This window comes from Chionomys nivalis, chromosome 13 (assembly GCF_950005125.1).
Source record: "Chionomys nivalis chromosome 13, mChiNiv1.1, whole genome shotgun sequence".
NCBI classification, from domain to species: domain Eukaryota; kingdom Metazoa; phylum Chordata; class Mammalia; order Rodentia; family Cricetidae; genus Chionomys; species Chionomys nivalis.
In genome coordinates, this window is record NC_080098.1 from 53,301,734 (window position 1) to 53,318,680 (window position 16,947).

The 16,947-nt window shown below is 40.7% G+C and overlaps 1 protein-coding gene across 1 annotated transcript in view; it reads right to left on the minus strand.

The window, feature by feature from the left end:
• F13a1 (coagulation factor XIII A chain) overlaps window positions 1-16,947 on the minus strand; it is a 159,711-nt gene that overhangs the window by 96,166 nt on the left and 46,598 nt on the right. Inside the window, exon 4 of the mRNA XM_057787428.1 lies at window positions 14,218-14,469. Within this exon, the coding sequence (XP_057643411.1) occupies window positions 14,218-14,469 (252 nt within the window). The remainder of the gene's footprint in view (window positions 1-14,217; window positions 14,470-16,947) is intronic.

Sequence of the window (16,947 nt, forward strand, 5' to 3'; positions counted from 1 at the left end):
TGGGTTTAAAGCCACCCTGAACTATGCCAGATTGATTCAGTCTAAAACAGAAACAGATCTATGTGATGATGGTTCACATATTTAATCCCAGTACTTGGGAGTCACACACCTTTAATTCCAGCACTAGGAAGCTGGAGACAGAAAGGCATATGGCTGGGTAGAGAGAGGAGCTTATGGCATTCAGTGAGAATTCTTAGAGACAGGATCTTGCCTATTCTGTCTGAGCATCTAAAGAGGTAAAAACTCTAGTGGCAGGCTGCTCTGCTTCTCTGGCCTTTCAACTTTCACCCTCTAATGTCTGACTCTGGGTTTTTATTTAATGAAACTAATTAGGATTGCGTTACACAAGTTCTGCTGCTACTGGGTCTGGAACATAGCCCCTTCATTCAATTACATCTTCACCAGCTTTCTGTTTTCAATGGTTACCTTCATAGCCTAAACTTGGCTGTTCTGGAACTTTCTCTATAGACCAGGCTGGACTCAAACTCAGAGATCTGCCAGCTTCTGCCTTTGGAGTGCTGGGATTAAAAGCATGTACAACTGCATCTAGCTCTAAGCTTTTTAAAATTCCTTTTCACAAATTGGAAATTCAGCTGGTAGGATCTTGCCCTGAGGTCACCAATCCCTTTATTCCACTTTTTAATCTGCTTCTCTCCTTGAACACAGAATTTAGCTCCATTCCACTTTCTGGTGCTCCTTTCTTCCTCAAATTATACATTTTGTAATTTTCCCTTCTCAGTTTGCTCTTTTTCATTATAAATCCTCATTAGAAGATTTACCAGTAATAACCACACAGTAGAATCTATCTATACTTGGCTGTTTTGAGATTTCCTCTGCAAATGGAATTAATCCAAAACTCTTCATTTCAGCCTCAGGCAAACTCTTTGGACAAGGACAAAAAACAGTCACATATTTTACCAAAATATCACGAGATTTGTCTCTAGACCACATACTAATGTTCTCCTCTGAAACTTATTGAGCTAGGCACTCACAGTTCAAATTATACTCAGCATCACTGACTTTATTGTTTCTACTAAGATGACCCATTAAGAAGCACTAAAAGCATTTAACTGCTTTTCTAATCCACAGTTCCAAAGTCTATATTCCTTCAAACAAAAGCATGGTTAGGCCTATCACAGCAACACTCCAGTTCCCAGTACCAACTTCCGTCTTAGTTAGGGTCTCTATTGCTGTGCAGATACACCATGATCATGACAACTCTTATACAGGAAAATATTTAATGTAGTGGCTTACAGTTTCAGAGGTTTAGTCCATTATCAACATTGCGGGACATGGTGGCATGTAGGTAGACATGTGGCTGGAGAAGAAACTCAGAACTCTACATCTTGTAGGCAACAGGAAGTGAACTGAAACACTGGGTGTGACTTGAGCATATGTTAAACCTCAGAGCCTGCCTCCACAGTGACATATTTCCTCTAACAAGGGCATACCCACTCCAACAAAGCTGTACCTCCTAATAGTGCCACTCCCTTGGGGACTATTTTCTTTAAAGCCATCACCAAAGTAAAGTGTTTTTTTTTTTTTTTTTTTTTTTTAAAGTCAGATGGTGATGGTGCATGCCTTTAATCCCAACACTCAGGAGGCAGAGACAGTCAGATCTCTGTGAGTTTGAGGCCAGTCTGGTCTATAAGAGCTCCAGGACAGCCAGGGCTGTTACACAGAGAAACCTTGTCTCAAAAATCCAAAAGAAAAAAGAAAAGGAAAAAGAAGGTGAAGGTGGGTGGAAGATTCCCACTGACTTTAGTGTATGAGGATTTATCAGAAGTGTAATAAGCAAGGCTTTGTATATGCTTGTTACTGTGCCATGTGACCAAATGTTTTAATTTTGTATGAGGACACATTATCAATAATCTGGTAAAATATCTAGAATATGTCTACAAAGTTGTTTTTTTCTCCTATATTCTCTAGGACCAGAACATTAGTGAAAATGGAAATTTTATTTTTGTCATATATGTTAATGTATATTTTTAAAACACTATATTGCATTAATTGTCAATTAAAAATGAAAACTATTAAAATTTATTAAATGGGTGGAGATATGCCAAAATATTAATAGCTACTTCCTCTGATTTGTAGATGTTTGAGCACATTCTATGTACTTGCTCTGTTTTCTTCTTTTTTTGTACATGGTGTGTGTGTGTGTGTGTGCGCACATGTATGTTCACATATGTGGGAACACATAAATGTGTGAAGGTGTGTGTGGATGCCAGAGGTTGATGTCCAGAGTCTCCAGTTGCTCTTCACCTTATGCATCTCTTGGTTGAACCCAGAGCTTACAGATTCAGCTAGTCTGGCTGGCCATCTTGTGCTAAGATCACAGGTAGGCCGATACCCATCCAGCATTTACACAGGTGCTAGGGATCTGAACTCCAATGCTCACTCTCATATGGCAAGCGCTTTACCCACTGAGCCATCTCCCCAGATCTATTTTGTGTTTCTATAAAACTTTCATTATCAGAAAAAGTAACTTTGAAAGTGTATTTGCACTTAAGTAAAGCTATCTATTTATGATGACATTTAGAAGTCCAACTATGCCGGGCGGTGGTGGCGCACCCCTTTAATCCCAGCACTTGGGAGGCAGAGGCAGGCGGATCTCTGGGAGTTCGAGACCAGCCTGGTCTACAAGAGCTAGTTCCAGGACAGGCTCCAAAACCACAGAGAAACCCTGTCTCGAAAAACCAAAAAAAAAAAAAAAAAAGAAGTCCAACTATTATTATTTATCTTGGAGTCAGGATCTTGCTATGTGGTCTAGGCTGCCATGGAACTCAGCATCCTCCTGCCACAGTATCTCAAGCACTGACATTATAGGTCTGTATCACTGCCCAGCTTGTGCCCAACTTGGATGCATTAATATCTCCTTATGAGCAATAGAACTGAAATTATCGGGAGGCAGAGGCTGGCGGATCTCTGTGAGTTCGAGACCAGCCTGGTCTACAAGAGCTAGTTCCAGGACAGGCTCCAAAACCACAGAGAAACCCTGTCTCGAAAAACCAAAAAAAAAAAACAAAAAAAAAAAAAAAAAAACTGAAATTATCAACGTCTTCATTACCTCTCATATCAACAGAACTTAAGTTCTTGTGCCATTCCCAGAAGAGGCTGACTTAAGCCTAGATTTATTACTTCACAATGTATTGGAGAAACATTTATCCTACTTCTTGAAAATGACCCTTCACTCTCTACAATTTTATTTACACACACACACACACACACACTTGGTATTATAGTTTGTGCCGCAAACTTTCAACATTTTGCATAACCCTGGCATTCAGGAAACTGACACAAAAGTACTGTTAGTTTGAGTCCAAACTTGGGCTTCATATGAGGCCACCTCTTTCAAAAAACACAAAGAAACTACCAACAACCCTGGCCCAACTGATTCATTAAAACTCATAAAGTCCCTCTGAGAAAGGAACTATATTATATCCATTTTTTTGCTCCAGGAAGCTGAGGCAGGGGTCAGGCAAGCACGTTTCCGAAGGCCATACTAAGTGAGTTTTAAAACCAGGATTTGCTTGTTAACTGTCTACCACACCACAAAGCAACAGGTCACTGTCCCCAGTGCTCAGCACTATGGGAAGGACAGTAGGAAGTGGGTAAATACCTGTTCCAAAAACTCAATGGTTTTTGCTTGGAATGTGAGAGAAGTCCAAGAAAATAATTTCCCTTTGTACTGTGGGCTGCTAGTGTTGGGATGTCATGAATCTGAGCCGTGAACAGGCAGAGTTCTGTGGCCCACACCAGGCTACCCTGACTTAAATCCTACCTTAAACCAGGTAGACATAATCATGAATCCCCAATAAGGTAAGGAAGTCAAATGGGAAGCCCCAATTTTAATTTTAAATTTTTGATTTTAGGAGAAGATTGAAGGTGGAGGCTGCACTTGGTATTCCCCGTTTTGTTCAGCTCTGTCGCTTTAAAATACAGCGGTTCAAAGTGAATTGGAAAAAAAAAAATCACTATGGAACTCCCCTAACTCCCTGTTTTAGAAAGGCTAATAAAAATGGGAAAATGTAATCATGTTTATATTTAGATATTTGGCCGCCGGTGGTGTTTGTTTTAGTAGTTAATGCTTGCTGTTTTAGTATTAGGGATTGCTTTCAGAGGGGTCATGAGTTTTATCCGTTTCAAGGGAAAGCAGATTCCTACTTAGTCAAGCGGACTTTGGGCATAAGAAAAACAAACTAACAGCTAATTCATTGTTGTAGAAGTTTGACAGTCAGGTAATCCGGATTGTTGTTAGCTGTTAGTAATTAGTTGTTAGTAGTTAGCCAGTGTGTATGTTTAAGTTTTAAGTAACCTTTGGCCATGGATCATCATTGAGATTAAACTTGGAGGCAAACAGATTACCCGCGGTGCCACTGGCAGAAGTAACGCAGTCTCTCCTTTCATCATCTCTGGCAAATCTGTCACAGAATACTTCAGAATGCCTTGAAAATACCCGGTCGTCCCGGGTGACTGTGTGCATGTGGCAAGTGGTAAAGAGTGGCGACCTCATTTATTTTACTGTTCCTTTGGTGGATAGGAATTCTGAGGGAGTTAGAAAGAAAATTGCAGGTTGCAAAAAAAAATATGAGGCTCACATATAAGCCTCATTTCAGGCCCCCTTTTGGACATTACCACTGGCCTCCCACCCAGCGTGAGAAAGACTCTAGAACAAGCATGTAAGGACAAATGCCAAGCCCGTTGATTTTTTGTATCTATATAGCCCCCTTGGGAGAAGGAGGCTATTTATCAGTGAGTAGGCTGAAAAACTCCTTCTGGTATTTATACAGTTAAAGTTAAAGCAGGTCTCATGTCCAAGGCCACAAGGCACATACGCTTTATCAAGGCAATAGCTGAAGGAGCAAAGAAACTGTGGCTGTAGAAAGGCTGATACACAGGGCCTTTCCACCAAGGCTCCATCTTGCTTCTAATCTTTTAGGAATAAAAATGTTTCTAGACCTTCGAAAAGGCAAAGGCTATTAGTCAGTCTTTTGGAGAAGACACAGGAAGGGTCAGGACTCCTTTGACTGACCCCCTTTCACTGCTTGGCCTCCCTTTAGTGTAATGTTGAACACGTAGAAGCAAAGCACATGTGATCCTGTCAGAGGGGGCGATTTCATCTGAACAGCAAGCGTGTCTCCAGATTGCTGTCACAATGTGCTTCTCCATCGTCAGTCAAATGAGAAGAGGGATCAAGCTGACGCTGGTGTGCCCTGCAGGCATGGTAGGGATAACTTCCTGTCTCGAATGGTTCAAACCCACTGGACCACAAAGAAAGAAATCTGGACTTTTATTCTGGAAGGTTCCAAACTGATGTGGGATTCCCCTCTGTATGCTGTGAATACCACTGGTTAATAAAAAAAACTGGCTTGGCCCAATAGGGTAGATAGTGTGGCGGGGTTGGGGGGGGAGAGACTAAACTGAATGCTGGAAAAAAGCGGCAGAGTCAGGAGAAGCCACGGAGCTGCCGCCAGAGACAGATACACTGGAGCCTTGCCGGTAGGCCACCGTGGTAAAATATAAAATAATGAAAGTGGATTAAACTAAGAAGTAAAAGCTAACAAATAAGAAATTAGAGCTAATAGGCCAAACAGTAATTTAATTAGTACAGTTTCTGTGTGGTTATTTCGGGTCTGAGCTGCTGGGTCGTCGGGAAGCAAAGAAGCAGCCCTTATACAACATCAAACCACTTCCATCCTGATCATCTACTATAGCCATTCAGAAATCATTCGCTATGTGGCCTTTAACTTCAGTATGGAAGGGAGCCGATGAGACACTAGAGGGCCATTATCACTCTCTGCAAACATGGCGCATGAGGCTACGGTGTGATCCAGCTTGTAAGTGTATTCGGTGTGCTCTACTTTGTTTGGCTGCTTGAGGACATTTTAGTTTATGTGCCTTCAGAAAGTAAACTATTATTCATGAAGCAATTCTACAAAGAAAATGTCAGGGATTCTTTGCTTAGCTGTATTCTCTGAGGGATGCTGTGCCTGCACCAGCACGCTTTAATTTTGTTTTTGTTTTTTTTTTTCTTTTTTCTCCTAGAGAAGAATTTCCATATAATGTTATCGCTATCAACCTTGTTTTCCTTTGCTTGTTTATTTTGAGGACATGACTTTCCAACATTGACAAATGGTCACAGAATTGTATCTGCTGGCCATCTAATGTTTTTCTTGACACATATTCTAGCTTACTTTCTATTATGATAAACACTGTGACTGGAACAATTGGGGGGGGATGGTTTACTTTACCTTACAGTTTTTCACATGCTGGGAACTCAAAGTAGAAACCTGAATGCTGTAACTGAAGCAGATCATGGAGGAACACTGCTTGCTGGCTTTTTCCCTGTGGCTTGCTTAGTCTGCTTTCTTATAAAACCCAGAACTACTTGTTTAGTGGTGGTAATGCCCACAGTGGGCTAGGCCCTCTCACATCAATCCTTTCACAAGAAAAATGCCCTACAGACATGTCTAATCCAATCGGATGACTGTATCAAACTGACAAAAATTTAACCAGCACAATACACAAAGCTAGTTAGTTACAAATAGCCTAAAAAAACATGGTGGTTGGTATAAATGGGTCCAGACACTCCCCCTCAAGGTTTCGTCCAGTTGCCCAGTTTGTTTCAAATTTTCTATAGGACCTTAACAAATTTATGTGGCATTACAAGGCCTGCATCTTTTTTTGAAATATGAGCATAACGATTTGATCCTGATCTCTTGGTGTGGTGTTCATCAGTTCAACTGGCAGATACTCCTTGAGCTCCAACTCTGAGCTTCTGATGAATGAGGATGACCCTGTCCCTCTTCTCCTTTCCTTTCCCCTTTCCATCTTCTCCTCTCTAATTCCCTCCCACTCCCCACTTTGTCTCTCCTTCTTTTGAGAGAAAAAAAAATCTCATCATGTAGCCCAGGCTAGCCCTGAACTGGCCATTCTTTTTTATCTTCCCTCATGCTGGGATTACCTGTGTGTTACCACACCCAAATGTCACATTTTCCAAAACACACAGGATAGGAAGCAACAACCTATGAACAAACTCTGAAGAGTGTGAAGATTTTTGATAGACATAAACACAAGGTACACACATGAATACAACCGTAGGTTAGACTCTTTCATCTTTGGTCCTACCAGTTTCATCTTGTAGAAGCATTCCTATGAGCTACCTGGTTGCCCTTCTGGTTGCAGGGCCCTATGGGATGATGCTCACTTGATATGAAAAGAATGGATGATTTAGAGAGCAGGATGAGTGCTTTAGTTACCATCCTCTTCTCATCAAGAGTAATTTCCATGTAGGGGCTCACAGAGCCTGCATGGGCCCAAGCTATGCCCTCTGCATACATGCTGTGGTTGTTTAGCTTGGTTTTTTTTAGGACTCCAACAGTGATGGTGGAGATGTCTTCTGACTCTTTTTCGTACTTCTTTTGCCTTTTCCTCCTACTGGGTTGCCTCATTCAACCTTGATATGAGAGTTTATGCCTAGTCTTATTGCAACTTGATATTCCAGGTTTGGTTGATATCCCTGGGATGCCTGCTCTTTACTGAAGGGAAATGGAGGAACAGTGGATCTGTGGGAGAAGAGATGTAGGGTTACTGAGAAGATGGGAGGGAGAGAAAGTTGAAGTTGGGGGATGTATTGTAAGAAAGAAGAATAAATAAAAAGAAAATAGAGAGTAATTTCCATAAGCAAATCAGAGTCTGAAATCTCAAAGAGGGTAGGAACTATGTGTGAGGTCTAGGATTTTGTCCACAGGTCCTGCTGCATTGCCATGAAGAGTCAGAACAAATTGTCCATCTACATACTATATTCTATCCCTGCTCTGTGGGCTTTGGGGTCATGATTAAATAAACAGAAGCATTATAATATTTTGAGAGCTGATCTGGTAATTGACATGCTATTATATGATGATATTCTAAGGGCTGGGTAAAGCACAAGCCACTGTTTGCCCTGTCTTCAACCCCAACTTGGTCAGAGGGTCCTGTTTTGGTGGGAGGTCCTTCTGTCTATGTGTTGCTTTTATTGGTTAATGAATAAAGAAACTGGCTTGGCCTATAGCACTGGAGGAGGAAGGTGGAGTCAAAGAGAACCTATGTAGCCCCGCTGGAGCCAGATGGAACTTTACCCAGTAAGCCACAGCCATGTAGCAATACACAGATTAATAGATATGGGTTAAATTAATATGTAAGAGTTAACCAATAAGAAGCTAGAGCTAATGGGCCAAACAGTGATTTAATTAATACAGTTTTTGTGTGATTATTTTGTTTCTGGGTGGCCTGGAAGAACAAGCAGCCTGGTACTACACTGTTTTATGCTCTTGTTTGGTCCTGATTTATTTTAGCACTATTTTTTTACAGTTGTAATTAGATTTTATTAGTACCTCACTTGTAAAACCTGTTAGTACCTTTACAAGGGCAAAATTTTGTCATTCTTATTGCCTGTCCCTAGTGCTGAATTAAGCTCTGTGCCCTTAATATCTGCAAATAAGTAAGTAATGTTGTTGGACCATGCATAGGTTATTGTGTTGTCATGGCCACGGGCAGGACATACCATCTACATCTGTGGACTGATGAATACGTGGCTCTGGCCTGAATTCTGGATGCAGACCCAAGGGCCTCCATGAGCACAGGCTATTTGTCATTGTTCCTCTGAGAATCTCAGTCCATTCTGTACTGAAAGGTCTTAATGACCATGTGTAATTACTAAGCAAAGAGTTGAAAGGTGGATTTAATAATAAAATACAGCCTGTCCATAGTTAATAGTCTCTATCAAAATACCCAATAAGTGGCAAGCATTATTTTTTTACATCAAGTTAATTCATTGCATTTGCTTTAAAGAAAATGCAAAATTTTTATGGAACAAGGCAGAAATCCTAGAAACTAACCTGGTATTGGATACTGGTAGAGAAGTCTACACGTACATTATTGAGACATGCTCTTCAACCATTGCTCCCAATAGGTTTTTTTTTTCTCTTTACAATATGGTGAGGTCTGAGATTACACTTGTGTCTGATTTGTGGTGGTGATATGGTTTGGTGAACCCATGTCTGTTTACTTAGAGCTTTTAAATAAATGCTATAAACATTTATGAAGCATTAACTATGTACCCAGGCCCTGTGTGGGATGCTGTGAATGTGAGGGTAAGTTAAGCAAGTTGTCAAGAGGGGAGGTCCCTTTGAAATGTATAGTCATAACCTAAATGCAGATATGACCCAAATCAACACTAACTACTGGCCCAGAGTGCCAGACAAAATCACTAGAAATCTAAATCTTTCAGAACCCACTCACTAACAGGAATGTCACACTACTAAAATGGAATATTTGACATTTAAATAGTGAAATATATTCAATAATTCATAGTTCCTCGGTGGTCAGACAACAAATTCACAATAAATGCCCAACTCACTTACACTTCCTGTGTGGGAACAGTTCTGAGTCCAACACTGCAGAGAAGAGCTCCCTATTAGAATGGACTCAATGCTCTGTTAGCAATATTAGCTTAAACACTATGCAGGAATTCTCCTTGCATCCACCCCTGCCCCTACCAGGCGACTGTTGCTATCGATCTCCATTAATGATTTGGTGATTAAGGAGGATAAATTGCCTATAAATGTGAGGCAGTCAGAAGTGCCCCTGGGAGCACAACTGAATATTTTCTCTCAAATGTTGTGTGTGCTGGTGCAATTTTTCAACCCAATGTACACTACCATGCTAGTCCTCACTGCCACACCTGGTATGCCCTATTGCCAACACCTTGACCCACCTGACTCTGTTTCCATAGCTTTATCGACTTTGTTATTTTTTTCCAACTTGCTCCAAGGTCCATCCTTTTTACAACCCACTTTCTAGGACTCAGTGAATCCCCAGTTAATGCATGAGCCTGTACAAGCACATAATTGCCACGATCACCAGTCCCTGGGTTCTCTGTAGTGTATGTGGGAGAATCTTCATACAGAACCATTTGGGTGTCAGGCTGAAAAGTCACATAACAAATGAAATGATGGGACCTCTCACTCCTGTTTCAAATACCTCCCCGTGAGAGTTCTCAGTGTACACTGAGAGAAGGTACTTAAGAAACTGTCTTAAATGTTGGCACTGGATGGTATCTGCAAGGAATGCTATCCAAAGGCATACAGTTCCCCAAAAGCATGGGTATATCAGTCAAATAAAAAAGCTGCTGAGTCTCTCTCAATGAGAGAAGAAAGAGTTTGCTTCTGGGAGAACATCAAAGAGAAGAATTTGGAGGGAAGTGGAGAGGAGATGAGGAAGAGACAGTGAGGTGAGAAAGATTGAGATTAGATTCAAGGAGGATTTAGTGTTTTGTGAGGGGGTGAAATCCTTCTAGGTTACAATGCTATGGTCTTGTGAGTATTACATAAACCCCTGGTTCTCTAATGTGCTCCCACCTGTGATCATTAGCTTAGCTGGGAACTAGTGAGGCATACAAAATCTGAAGCAAGGTCCCTGGTCTACTAAGTCTGTGGGAGGGAGTTCTGAGGTGACTCTAGGGTTGAGGACCCCTGAGAAGACCCCTTCCTCCTGCCTCTTTTCTGCATATGGAACTGCAACCAAAGTCTGGAGGATGCAGATGACTTCTGTGACCACTTTTGATATTGATTCTGAATCTGGGAAAAGGCTGAGTTTTCCAGAAGAAGGGTGGCAGGAATCTTGGGGTCATAGATGATCAGGAAGGTAGAAACCCTCCAGGAATTTTGTAGAACATTCAGAGTTCCACAGGTCAATCAAGGGTTTAAAGCTTCTGTGGCCAATTCCCTGCATTCAGGAAGACAGGAGACCCACCTGTTACACTTCTGTGACGAACTCACCTTCTACTTCCCTGATGACTAGGTCTCTGTTCCATCCTTACTCCCTCAACTCATGACTTTGTTCTCCTCCCATGGAGGGAGTAAAAATAGCCACTACTGTGCATCCCTTCTTAGCATTTTGAAAATGTTTACCCTCTTCTCTCCTCTGTGACTTTCTCAGTGCAGTGTGCCTAGGCTACCTCTCTTAGCCCCTTCACCTGGTCCCCTAATCCTGCCCAGGCTGATTTGCCTCTAGAGTCAGTGTTTTCCAACTATGGCTTGAGGAATCACCCAAGAATCTTTGGAAAATTCCTTAATCCCAGGATGTCTCTAGTGCAACCACAACAGAATATCTTTACAGGGACTGAGGCATGCTTGTGTGAATGTGTGCATGTGTGTGTGTGTGTGTGTGCTGGTGTGGATATATGTGAAGGTGCCTACAGATGCTAGAGGCACTGGTTTCTCCTGGAACTGGTTTTAAAGATGGCTTTAAACCTCCTATAAGTGGGTGCTTAGAACTGGAGTTTGGTTTTTTCCAAGAGCAGTATGTACTCTTAATAGCTGAGCCCACCCCGTCAACCACCCCAATTGTCTCTGACTCTAATTTTATGCTGTAGTCCATCTGCCTGGATTCTGCCCCATTGCTTCAGTGGCTTCATCCCCTCCAAGGTCATAGTGTTATCATATTTCCACTACGAACAAGTCGCATCTTTCCTTCACCAATTCAACTCTGTAGCAACACTCAACAGTGAACTGCAGTACTCTTGATCCAAAGGGGTTCTTGACTCTTTGCGCTTTTTAATTTCCTAAGACCACTGACCTTTCCTTCCCAGTCTGCTTTGTTCACATTTTTGTTACTCATTGTCTGCTCTTCCTCTTGATGACATGATATTTTCAAGGCTACCTCTGCCATATCGTCTAAGTTTTGTATCCAGTTATTCTAGTATTTGTTCAATGTCTTCAGCTGGTTGTCTTATAGATACCACTGTATTGTCATATCTCAATGTCTTTACATTATCCCTTCCAACTCTCTAACCTCAGTTCTGAAAATGTAACAATCATCGACCCAGTTCACCAAACTAGACATCTAGTTATCTCTCCTTAACTCATCTTTCTATTTCTCCGTTAATCTAACTCCTCTGCAACCAATGTTCTAAGTCCAAACTGATCTCTCGTCCATTTCCTTTTCTCATCTCCACTGCCATCACAACAATTAAATCTTTGGTAATTTTTGTCTTGAACCGCAGCTTTCAAATAGGTTTCTCTGGTTTTAGTCTCACCTTCCTTCAGTTCTTTTCCTGCACAGAGATTCAAGGGGAGGTCCCTGTGTTATAAGAGGGTATTTAGGGCACACGGTACATTGTCACTAAGCAACATTCTAAAAGGAAGTTACTGGCAGCTGTTTATCATGCTTCCAAGAGCAGACCAAGAGAGCAATGAAGCAATTAAAGATTACGAGGTCTTTGCCTCCTAGATCGCTCATTTGGAAAATCACTGTCAGGCAAAACAAGCAACACATTTTTTTTTCTCAAGGGGAGTGACCACATAGTACATGGATGAGATAATCTATAAAGCTGTGACAAATTAAACGTTGGGTAAATCATGTCATTCCTCAAACATGCTGGGTAATTACACGAAGCCTATGACTATCTTTTTTCAGTGCAAAGAAAATCAGTTACAATTTCCTGATTAATTGTATAAATGTAGACTTTAGAAAATATTAATTTCTTGGCCCTCTACATATTTTCAGTCTCATTTTCCTTTACTAACTTCTCTAGTGGACTCCTAGATGATGTTATGCCTATATTGTCTTTCTTTCCTCCCTTGTCTATGTGTCTTCTCCAGGTCTAGATAACTCTCAAATGCACTCCGATTCCCTGTTCCAGACCTGCACCCTCGCAGGTCATTCTGTCATCACTTCCAATTCACTTTCAGCCCCTGAGTTGGTCCCCCTGTTCCGCATCTCTGCAAACAGCACGCTATGTCTCAGCTGCAAAATGCCTTCTACATAATTGATGGGATTTCTATAAACGGGACTCTATCTCTTGCTCACATCAACCTTGAACATGGGTCATATATACATGTGAGTGTTGAGCAGGCGATGACAAGAGCTGGTGGGTGAGAGTGCAGGGTCATCTAGGTCCCATATGCCAAGATCACCTGAAGAATTAAGTGAAAGGACAGAGATCTAGGCATATGTTTAACAGGAGTAGAAAACATTGCTGCCCCATCGTTGTCTACATCTGCATCAGAAAATCCAGATCCAACACAGCTTCCTCAAATCAAGGGTTATGCGAAATAATATAAAAAGAATTAGCCAAGACTCATGTTTGGGGAGTGATAAATCCAACACCAACAGGCTGTTATGAGCAGGACTTAGATAAGTCCTTAGATCTCAAGCTGTGTCATTGCCACTGACCTAACAACGCTGCCCCTCTCAGCCCAACATTGTGTATGGAAGCAGCTGGGAGGCATGAAATGGCAAAAATGAAGAAAAGCAGAAAATCCTATGCAGTTTTAGATTGACTTGCTAAAACACTCATTGAACCCAACTGAATAATCTAAATATAACTAGGTTAAGCTTCCACAGCATAAGGAAATAATTCAAAATAACCTTAGATATTACATAATACTATGTTAAAAATATCATTACCTATTTGTATTTGCAAGCCAATGGTTTGTAAAATATAGACCTATAATGAGAATAAATAACTATGTGGGATCCTTTAAGCTTTCTGTCCCTGATTTAGGGTGATGAAGTTAGTTCTGCTATTTACATAGTTGACTTTGCTGTTTTTTTAAAGTAGAGTTATGAGTTCTACTAATTTTGAAAGTTGAGTTTAATAAGTCATTTTTTTGCTTATAGAACAAATGATATAGTGAGATGACACCACAAGTCCATAATGAGCTCACTATGCAACTTTAATCCAGCTTTAATTCCTGAAATAAGTGTGTAGCAACATTCATTTCCCTTATACTGAGGGTGAATCGTGTATCCTTCTCACTTTCAATCTTGAGAAAACTGAGTATGCCAAGGTGATGATCAGTTCAACTTCCTTGGGTTTAGAATCATTAGGAGACATTTCCAGCAAGGTCTAACTTGAGGCCAGAAAGCCCCATCGTAGATGTGGTATCACCATCCCATGGGGGAGATTCAAGACTGAATAAAATGGGGAAAGAACTCCAGCTGAGCCCTCGCGATACATGTACTGCGACTCCCCACTGCGCCTCTGCCACGGTGAACTTTGCTCTCAGGCAAATCAGACCAGAACAAATCCCTCCTCAAAGTCGCGTCCTGTCCTGTTTGGTGTCATACCACCAAAAGGGACGCCTCCTTTGGAGTAACCCTTTTACTCCTACAAAGGAGATGCTTTGGGGTTGTGGGAGCTTTTAAAGATGAATACTTGCTCCTTACCTTCACACCAAGGATTGAAGAGAATATATGTGTCTGTTTCAGGGTTTCTACGGGTACGCAGGATGCCATAGGGAGTCCAGACGGCGACATACATGCGGAATTTCCCCACAATGCATTCGGGGGAAGACTGGATGGAAAGTCGCACAGACCGGTCCTCATTCATGATAACCTTGGCCCCCCACTTTCTGCTTTGCAGCTCCGACACTACAGGCACTGGGATGTAAGTGCCCTTGTTCTCCTGAGGGTAGCGACCTATGAAAAGAAAGAAGGAACGGACGATGAAAAGGTTTCTCAGACCTCTTGTTCCAACTCTGAAATTTCGGACCTGAAGGAGGAAAACGCTATTATAGAGTGGGTATGAATTTCTCTTCTGCTGCCAAGACCAGTGATAGGACCTGATTCTCCCAGTTTCTTCAGCGCTCAGATTTGTCATGACTACTAAAAAATTTACAAAGAACACTTCTTGGGAAGATTTTCTTCGTTGGCTGATGTTCATACTGTTTTCTATGGCTGATACTATAACAGCACAGACTGAGTGATTTACTTACAAAGAAAAGAGATTTCTTTGGGCCACACCAATCCTGATGCAGCTCAGAGTGTCACAAGGATGCTTTTGCTCATGTTATGAAGTCACTAGGTTTAATCTTAAGGATAGGCCTTAATGACCTTATCTAATCCTGACGACTCCCAAAGGCCCCCATACTCAGATTAGTTTTCAAATCTTGTAATACCTCATAACAGACATTAAATTTTAACATGTATTTGGGAGGAGACAAACTATATTCCAGCCACACCATTAGACAATGAATTCAATCATGACATAGAAACATCAATTTGAATGTGAAACACAGCTTATACAGTACCTTGTGATTATCAGAACCTGAAACTTTATTGTTAAAAGTTATAATAGTTTTTAATTAAAAAAAACTTTAAGATGGTACCACTATAAATATACAACATTGTTTTTAGGGTCAGAGGCTAATATTTTTCATTTATTCTACATTCATTGTACTGATATCACCAGTAATGGATTACATTTCTAGGTTATTAAGATGCAGCCATTTTTATATTCACCCTAAACATGTGCTTTTTTTATTAGTCCACTGATGCTTGAGACTTACACCACAGGCTAAGATTCAGAATTGAAGTTTTTTTGTTAAATGAGTTGAGTTTAAAGCTTGGCTCTGCTATTTGTCACCCTGGTGACCTTGAGACTTACAAATTCTAATTCTTTTGTCCTTATCTTCATCTATAAGTTGGGAAAATAGTGGCATACTAATGAATATGGAAGACAGAATAAAATATTGCATTGAAATGCTTATGCTGAAGGGCATCTGTCTGTTGTCCGTTTGCTTGTTGTAGGGTCTCACTAAGACTCTAAGACTGGACTTGAACTTAATCTATAGTCCAGGATAGCCTTGAACTTGCAAACTGTCCTGCCTTAGTCCCTCTGGAGTAACTAGGATTACAGGTTTGTTCCACCAGGCCCAGATCTATGCGAAATCCTTTGTGCATAATTTATCATGTATAACAAATACCTTAAAATCTTAAGCTGTCATTTTAACTGAAGATTAAGCAGTAGATCATTTTGTAATATTTCCTGGCTCATCATAGTTTATGCATAAGCTAACTCAAGGCACATGCTATTTTTTTCCTTATTACTCCCATTTTGGGTCAAATTCTTATTACATGGTCTTTAACCTCAAAACTAAATTTCCTCCAACTTTCTAATCTATAAATAGAAAGTTAACTGCACATAATTCTTTAACTCCTTGACTTATAATTTAATTTACTGTGTAATTTGCAAGAAAGATCAAATTCATAACTGTTTTAAAATAGAACAAATCTTTTTTTCTCTTTTTTCTTGTAAAAAGATACAAAACTGAGAAGTCTGTAAATTATTTGGATTGTAAACAAATAGAAGTCTTCCAGAGCAAAGTGTATTCACGTCAATTGTACATAGAGCATATGGAAAATTACAGAAACAGAGCTAACCTCAGCTTCTCTAGTGACCAAGGTCCAAAGAGGGCCCTTTGATAGGAATATACCAGAACATTCAAGAGGAAGTAGTTTCCTAGGTTACTGTTGTGCAATTCTATAAGGTTGCTTAATTTTAATGAAAATAATGATTTGTATAGGAGGTATTGTACTAGGGAGAGAGATTAGGATTGTGATGCTTTTCTGTGTGTCCAGAGATTCAGTTAATCACAATTCAGAACAAGTATCACATAAACTGATCACAATCCAATAAAGACTCACACATGGTTCTTTGCCAAGACGCCACAATCTGAACACTGTAAATTTTCTATAAACATGAAATACTCTTGGGGATTGACTGGCTCTGCCTCCAAGGAGTTTCTGGATCAATCCACCCTCAGGAGCATGTTTATTCTGAGTAACTTTTGTCTGTCTTCCCTTGCTTGCCCCTAGTCTTCCTGGTGCGTGCTATGACTGTGTGGTGTAATGCCTCCTCTCCCCATAGGCCTGCTGTTCTTCAGAGACCTTCACTGTCTTTCGACCTAATATAAAAATAAAGACAGTCTTTTAAGGTAAATGTGATTTGTAATTCAATCACTATAGTGCTTCCAGAAGCTGATGCCACCAAATGCCTGTCTAGGTTTGAAAGTATGGCATTTCTAAAAGGCTTTGGAATCTATGATCTATGAGAAAAATCTGCCAGGAAAGATGTGAAAGATATGCCCACTTCTGTAGTACTGGTGTGACTCTCAT